Below are 7,839 nucleotides of genomic sequence, written 5' to 3'. Positions count from 1 at the left end.
AATATTGGCACTGTTGGCATTATATTGTTTAGCTGCTCGTCGATGAGTCAACTCATTTTGTTCATCCAACAAAACACAACAGAGGCAAGGAACTGTAAATGCTAATTGAAATCCATTCCTAGAACCAAATTACAGTATGAACACTCTGTCCTCAAGTAGCTTTTGCAGATAATCAGCAGGTTTGTATTGAGTCAACTCATTTTGTTCATCCAACGACACACAACAGAGGCAAGGAATTGTAAATGCTAATTGAAATCCATTCCTAGAACCAAATTACAGTATGAACAGTTTGTCCTCAAGTAGCTTTTGCACCACGAATTACCATAACGCAACTGTCTGCTACAAAATGACTCAACCATCACGACATCTAAACATCTTCTAACTGTCTTTTACTCTATCCCAAAAACAGAATAGATTCATGATCTTATTGTGCGATCCTTTGGTGGCCTTGAGAAGTTATATGCCTTTGCTTCCCCGTCTTCCGGATCTAACAGCTTCCTTTGTTAAATTTTGCAGAGGTAGACATGGCCAAACCAGTGGTCAGGCAACTATACGGTGCAGATAAAAAATCTCGAAGGAAGAAGCAACGGATACTCAACCCCAATAGATCTCGAGGGAATCTGGTGGCACAATGTGAGGGAGATGGAGGCCAAGAGCGAGCTTCGGTTCTGGAATTCTTGTTTCTGCATCGCCGGAACATTAACTTCTTTGTCTTCATAGTAGTACCGATCATGGCAAAAGTATTGTCTTATATCTACTCAATTGAATAGAGTCGATGCCTGAACCCCTTTCCCCAGTTTAAATGCAAACTGATGTTGCTTCTGCTCTGACCATGCAAAAACAAAAACATATTAGTGTTGGTAGGAGGGGCCTCCTCTAAGCTGTGGTTATGTTTATATATGTAGAATTGCTGCGGTCTTTTTTTTTTAAATTATGAATCAGGTTTGCAGATAGCACTGACAACCATTTTTGTTTTATTTGTCTGTTTATAAAGTTATTTATAACAAGCATTGGTACAGAAACCAACCAACAGTTTCCAACTTCCAAGTATCAAAGACGAATCCCTCGTATCGATACTATAAAAGGCACGAGAGGCAGATCCAACTAGAAATATTAGTCGTCGGATTAGTAATCTAATGGTTGTTAAGCGCATTAACGAAACGATTATAATTAGCGATGTACGGCCCACGTCTCAGCCCCCAAAAAATGAAACCACCCGCACCACGCCCCAACCCCCGCCATCGCCGCCCCACCGTCGCCCCGCCACCACCGGGGAGCGGACGCCCCGTCACCGCCCCAACCCCCGCCATCGATGCCCCGCCACCGCCCCAACCCCCGCCATCACCGCCCCGCCGCCGCCTCGCCCCCGCGCCCCGCCACCGCCGGGGAGCGGACGCCCCGTCACCGCCCCAACCCCCGCCATCGCCGCCCCGCCGCCGCCTCGCCCCCGCGCCCCGCCACCGCCGGGGAGCGGACGCCCCGTCACCGCCCCAACCCCCGCCATCGCCGCCCCGCCGCCGCCTCGCCCCCGCGCCCCGCCACCGCCGGGGAGCGGACGCCCCGTCACCGCCCCAACCCCCGCCATCGATCGCCCCGCCGCCGCCTCACCCCCGCGCCCCGCCACCGCCGGGGAGTGGACGCCCCGTCACCGCCCCAACCCTTGCCATCGATCGCCCCGCCGCCGCCTCACCCCCGCGCCCCGCCACCGCCGGGGAGCGGACGCCCCGTCACCGCCCCAACCCCGCGCCATCGCCGCCCCGCCGCCGCCTCGCCCCCGCGCCCCGCCATCGCCGCCCCGCCGCCGCCTCGCCCCCGCGCCCCGCCATCGCCGCCCCGCCGCCGCCTCGCCCCCGCGCCCCGCCACCGCTGGGGAGCGGACGCCCCGTCACCGCCCCAACCCCCGTCACCGCCCCAACCCCCGTCGCCGCCCCCAACCCCCGCCATCGATGCCCCGCCACCGCCGCAACCCCCGCCATCGACGCCCCGCCGCCGCCTCGCCCCCGCGCCCCGCCACCGTCGGGGAGCGGACGCCCCGTCACCGCCCCAACCCCCGCCATCGACGCCCCGCCGCCACCTCGCCCCCGCGCCCCGCCACCGCCGGGGAGCGGACGCCCCGTCACCGCCCCAAGCCCCGCCATCGACGCCCCGCCGCCGCCTCGCCCCCGCGCCCCGCCACCGCCGCCCCGCCATAGACTGCCCCTGCCATCGGCCGCGCCCCACCAACGTCGGGCCTCCTCTCCTGCCCCGTCATCGCCGGGGAGCGGACGCTCCACCACCGCCCCAACCCCCGCCATCATCGCCCCGCCGCCGCCTTGCACCCGCGCCATGTCACCATCATCCAGCCAACACCGGTCGCGGCCCCACCAACCCCAGGCCTCCTCTCTCGCCATGTCACCGTCCTGGAGCGGACGCCCCGCCATCGGCTGCGCTCCACCATCGGCAGCCCAATGGCATCCAGGCTCGAGGTCCTCCTCCACCTCATTCCTCATCCCCTGGATTGGATCCATACATGTGCTTGCTGGTGATTCCACGCTGTTATGTCTGTATTTGGGATCTCTTGTTACACTTTTGGGAGGCAAAATTTTAGTTTCAGTCGAGTTGGTGTGCCTTCGAGTAGTAGGAAAACGCAATTCAAGAATATTACAATGGTCGGGCGTGCTTCTAATTGTGGTTACAACAACAAGGTAAATAAATATGCTAATATGCTTGTTCTCAAGTAAACCAATACTTAAATAACTGATGTATTATGAGCACATCGTCTATGTGCTTATATCATTTTCAATGTAGACATGAAAAACGCTCAATGGTTGTTCCAATTATGTTATGATTTAGTGAATTGGAAACCTAAACATGGGGTGCTCATCTAAATTGTTTGATCGGTTTCTGCAACCTTCATAATAAGGGGTGTCCATTTGCATAGTCCATTCGTTTTACTTAAATAGTTTTTAGTTTATCATGTGATGAGTTCTCATGATAGTGCCACCTCCAGTTTCTCTTATTTTTTAGTTAATCAAGCAAACTAATTATATGTCATTGTGGTTAGACATTGAGTTGCATCAATGCTTGGGTTGTCGAGGATGAAATGGGAGGCGTAATCTTCCCAAGCCATCAGGTAGTCCCATGCTCATTCTTTGATTCTCTGGATTTTCATCGTGATCTGAAATCATAACTGAGATCTATTATTGTACATGCACTTTCTTGGTCTAACGACTATTTTTTCATATAATTATTTTTCCACATAACAATCTCAGGGTATATTTAGATAAGTGGGCGCGTCCATTTAATATTGTCAAATTTTGTGTTGCTTTCTCACATTACACTAACTTTTCCATTTTCTACTCAATTCACTGCCGTCAGGCATCGAGTTGCAGTGATGCTTGGTTTGTCGAGGATAAAGTGGGAGGTGTCATGTGCCCAATCCATAGGTAGTCCCATGCTCATTCTTTAATTCTTTGGACATTCATCAAGATCTGACATCGTAACTAAGGATTGCACATTATCTATTATTGTGTATGCACTTTCTTGGTCTAATTATTATATATTTTTATATAACTATTTTTCCTCCATAATAATCTCAGGGCGTATTTAGATAAGTGACAGCGTGTCCATTTAATATTGTCAAATTTTGTTCAGCTTATACTTGACTTCCATCATTTTCTTATTCAGCTTATCTTTGATGTTCCATGTCCAACGTCTCTTGATCATGCAGTCCTCATTGTGGGATATGGTTTTGAAGGTGGCAAGGATCATTGGATTGTGAACAATTCATTGGATTGTGAACATATGCATAAAAACACTGGCTCATCGTCAGGTATCTATGGCATAAACATGATGGCATCGTTCCCTACAAAAACAAGCCCGAATCCTTCTCCTTCACCAGACCCTGGCCCAACCAAATGCAGCGTTTTTACCTCCTACCCTGAAGGATCCACCTGTTGTTGCTCCTGGCGTGCCTTGGGATTCCGCCTTTCCTGGAGCTCCTGTGAACTGGATAATGCAGTTTGCGCCAGCGATAACCGTTCTTGTTGCCCCCATGACTATCCTATACGTGACACGGCTAGGGGGCGTTGCTTGAAGGTAAACACTAGAGGCTTTATGCATTCCTTACTTTAGCTCTCATCATGTTTATGATTTAGGGACTGACCTGCCTGAAAGCCTGATATGGTTAAGCTTGACAAATGCTCTTGAATACTTTACCTTCCATCTTTATTTCATTCATATCCCGTTTCATTTTTTGGACGCAGACAGACTGTGTTATACTCCCTCCGTCCCATAATATAAGACGTTTTTGCAAGCTCTTCGTCCAATAATATAAGAAATTTTGCATTAATGCAAAACGTCCTATATTATGGGACTGAGGGAGTATCTTTGTAAGTTAGTCAGGTTACCAACAAATATTGTGTACCCTGATGACTGACTGAGCATTTGGTAAATTTACTGCTTCAGGGTAATGGCAATTTCTCAAGTATAGAAGGAATCAAGAGGAAGCAAGCTTTCTCCAAGGTTCCCTCTTGGAATGGTTTGTTGGAATTGTTGGGTCAGTGAGCATACAAAGAAGGGACGGATCACAGGTAAGATGATGCCAACTTGATTCGTCCGGTACTTACTTTTTTTTCAAGAGTACCTCGGCACTTATTTTAGATCGGAGGGAAAAAGAGAAGGAAAAGGGCAGGCACGTGTTGTACGGCCGTGAGGCTGTCCATCACTTGTAATTAAACTCTATTTTTGTGTTTTCCCGCAAAAAGAAAACTCTATTATGTGTTCCCCGCGGAAAAAAAAAAGCTCTATTTTGTGTTGGATTTGCCCTATAATCCACATTTTCTATTATTATACTTGGAACATTGCCATGTTCCTTGTGCTCTGTAATTTGTACCAAGAGAGTCATTTAAGCAAGTGCATATGTAAGTACATGCTGGAGTACTGAACGAAAGGGCTAGCTAGCTGCGAAAGAGAGTATGCCTGGATAAGTGGACGTCCATAATCCCGAGTTAACTTAGTTACCGACTATGTCTCTCATTTCTTCCGACAATGCATGACATGATCCTCACCCTCACGTATATACATATGCATCCATCCATTTCTTATGCTTAATTGCTGACTGATGGCTATTTCTATACTGTACATCTATCTAGCTCACACGGTCACACCCCAATCCGTAGCTAGAACCTAGAGTTTTTTTTTCCTGTAGCGTGAAGCCAGAGTAGCAGAGATACACGGTAAGGTTTTTAGATGACGCCGGGCCACGGCTGGAGGCAGCAGAGCAGCCCACGCAATGAGACGGTGACATCTGCTTTCACGATCTGATCAATGTACGAGTCAATGCGATCACTCCTCCCCTCCTGAATACCTTATAGTGACCACCGATCATCCTTTCCCGCACACATATACACATGTATGCACGGTCTTATACAAGTGGCGGGGTTCACTGCGTTCTTCAAGTGTCCTCCTGCCGCCTCTAGCTGTTGGTTGTCTTGCACGGAGATAGACATACAGTGCGTCCAATGAAAAATAGAGATGTCCAGAACTCGGAGATTGTAGTGTGTATTGGTGAATCACGCAGCTGGTACTGTATTGTACTCCCTCCGTACGGAATTACTCGTCACCAAAATGAAAAGAAATGAATGTATCTAGAACTAAAATATGTCTAGAATCATTCATTCCTATGACAAGTAATTCCGGACAGAGGGAGTATAATTTTACGATGATAGTACGTGTCAGATTAGCCTATGATGGGTTCAGTCAGACATTCATTACACAGATGGTCTATTTTTACTCAGCTTGTATTAGATGTGAGAGAACCACCCATAATAATAAAGAGATACATTAAAATCCAAATTACAGATTTTGCGGGTTATGATGCCCGCTGTAGCAGTTCACGTGAGCTGGTTCGTCAGCAAGGACACGAGACGAGAGGTAAACATTTTTCTATGTGTTTTCCTCTGCTATTTTAGACTATATTGATGAAACTGAGCTACAAATAATTAAGTTGAATTAGTGCCAGCAACCAACGTTCGTTTTGTTTGTAACCTTATATCCAGTATTTCATATGCGAGTTGAGGCAACGATACAAGGTCTTTAGAGGCAAAACAATGGTACATGCCCTTTCAGGTAAGCCAACAAAGAATTTCTGGGTGAACCTTCACTTTTAATGCAGGTTCACTGGACAACTACTGTAACTTTAGGTAGCATTTGGTTGCTTGGATGAAGTTGGATGGGAGATTGCCATCCAGCTTTAAGAAGTCCTTTTATTTGTTTGGTTGGATGGATAGAATAGGTCTGTATCCCATTAAAACGAATGTATCTCCAGCCAGGGAAAATCCAAGTGGTAAAAAAAAACTCGGGTGTGCTGAGCCATTTCTGGCCCCCACTGGTTAAGCTTAAACATGACATATATATTTCTCTTAGAGAAATATTCACTTGGGGCATTCGTTGAACAACACCTTTTCTGAATCGTAGAAATTGGCTTGACCAAATGCTAGGCCAAGTATTCAACAGTCCCCTACTTTCTATAGGCTCTTCACATGCACACACCTGGTTGTTGTAACATCGATAATTGATGACTTCCAATATCTTTGTACTGAAGGATTATTAATTCAAAAATTTATTTACGCGCCACTGGTAACACTTGTATGTCTCTACTTATATCTTATATGCCATTACTTTATACTATCACTTGCCAGATAAAGGGTATTTTTTGACGTATTGTTCCAGTATCTCTTCATATTCTGGAAGTGTTGTCTGGATTTTGATCATATTGTAGTCAGTTTGTCCACCTGCTTTGTTTTGTACCTTTGCAGAGACAAGCAGATGCTGGATATGCTATATGAGCACTTCAGTCTAACATCATCACTGTTTCTCAAGTAGAAGAAAAAAATGGTTAGACTATTTACAAGTTTTCGAGAAGTCCACTAAAGAACATCACGGTCTCATTCCAAGAACATTCTTCATTAAGTCAACTTCGGCACCAATATTTTTTGTAAACAGAGGATGCCATTTTTTTGGAAGATGATGAATATTTTCAAGAAGAAAAAATGACTTCCCTTTTTATTTATTTTGCATGTTAAACATTGCCCGATATGTTTACCACTACATGTATTACTTAAAGGAACTAAGTTATTCTTAGAATTCTGGCCGTGCTATTTGGAATTTCAAACATGTTATATTGTGCAATATAGAAATGAATAAACTATTGATTTATCCATTTACAGAGCTTGCTTTAACACAATTAATATGATTTGTTGCAAAATCTGACATGCGAAAGGCTATGGAGATGATCTTACAATGTTGAAAAACATATGGGAGGCTATATATTATTAATATGATTTGGAACTTCAACCTCCTTCAGAAGTTGGGCTCCAATCAAAAGAAGAATTGGTTCAAGATGGAATTTATTCCGCTCGACAAGTAGATGACATTTGTTACCTCTCTCAAATAAAGTAGATGGCATTTCTTCATTTTTGAACACCTCTTGTTTTTTTGTGTATATCTGATCGTTTTTTGAGATGTGGTATTCATTTATGAAGTAATACGGTATACAATTCAAAGTTCTACACCTGCGCGTGAGCATGCGAAGAAAAGAACATAGTTTGCAATTAATGATCCACTCAAGCATATCTTTGGATGCATGATCATACTAATTTAAGCCAACGGCTCTGTTGGCTGGTGACACTGTTATCCTCACTACCTTTCTTCTTGGTTCATCACTCAAGCATATCTTTGCGTGCATGATCGTTGGTGCAGGTGCTGCAGCTTCTTTGATACAGTATATATACACTGACAAATGGTAAGCTATGCAATCTAATAGATAGCATGGACTGGTGATATTTCCATTATCATTTA

General features: G+C 46.0%; 1 protein-coding gene across 7 annotated transcripts; it reads left to right on the top strand.

Moving 5' to 3' along the window:
* Window positions 1-2,199: 2,199 nt before the first annotated feature.
* LOC123442627 (low-temperature-induced cysteine proteinase-like) lies at window positions 2,200-7,596 on the top strand. 7 transcript variants are annotated; one of them, XR_006630498.1, is made up of 8 exons: window positions 2,200-2,465; window positions 3,044-3,112; window positions 3,358-3,425; window positions 3,710-4,077; window positions 4,447-4,571; window positions 5,842-5,913; window positions 6,039-6,108; window positions 6,798-7,201. XR_006630498.1 is itself a non-coding variant. In XM_045118721.1 (6 exons), exons 3-5 carry the CDS (start codon window positions 3,374-3,376, stop codon window positions 4,543-4,545), a joined length of 519 nt encoding a protein of 172 aa, XP_044974656.1. In that variant the 5' UTR covers window positions 2,202-2,465; window positions 3,044-3,112; window positions 3,358-3,373; the 3' UTR covers window positions 4,546-4,571; window positions 6,798-7,201. The 7 variants fall into 7 exon arrangements, 3 of the variants coding, with proteins under 3 accessions (XP_044974656.1, XP_044974657.1, XP_044974659.1); XR_006630497.1 differs by lacking the exon at window positions 6,039-6,108; XR_006630500.1 differs by lacking the exons at window positions 5,842-5,913; window positions 6,039-6,108 and adding an exon at window positions 7,262-7,596 and having other exon boundaries at window positions 2,202-2,465; window positions 6,798-6,876.
* The last annotated feature ends 243 nt before the right edge of the window (window positions 7,597-7,839 follow it).

This window comes from Hordeum vulgare, chromosome 3H (assembly GCF_904849725.1).
Source record: "Hordeum vulgare subsp. vulgare chromosome 3H, MorexV3_pseudomolecules_assembly, whole genome shotgun sequence".
NCBI lineage: Eukaryota > Viridiplantae > Streptophyta > Magnoliopsida > Poales > Poaceae > Hordeum > Hordeum vulgare.
The sequence above is the reverse complement of the archived record's forward strand: the minus strand, read 5'-3'. Positions and strand labels throughout refer to the sequence as shown.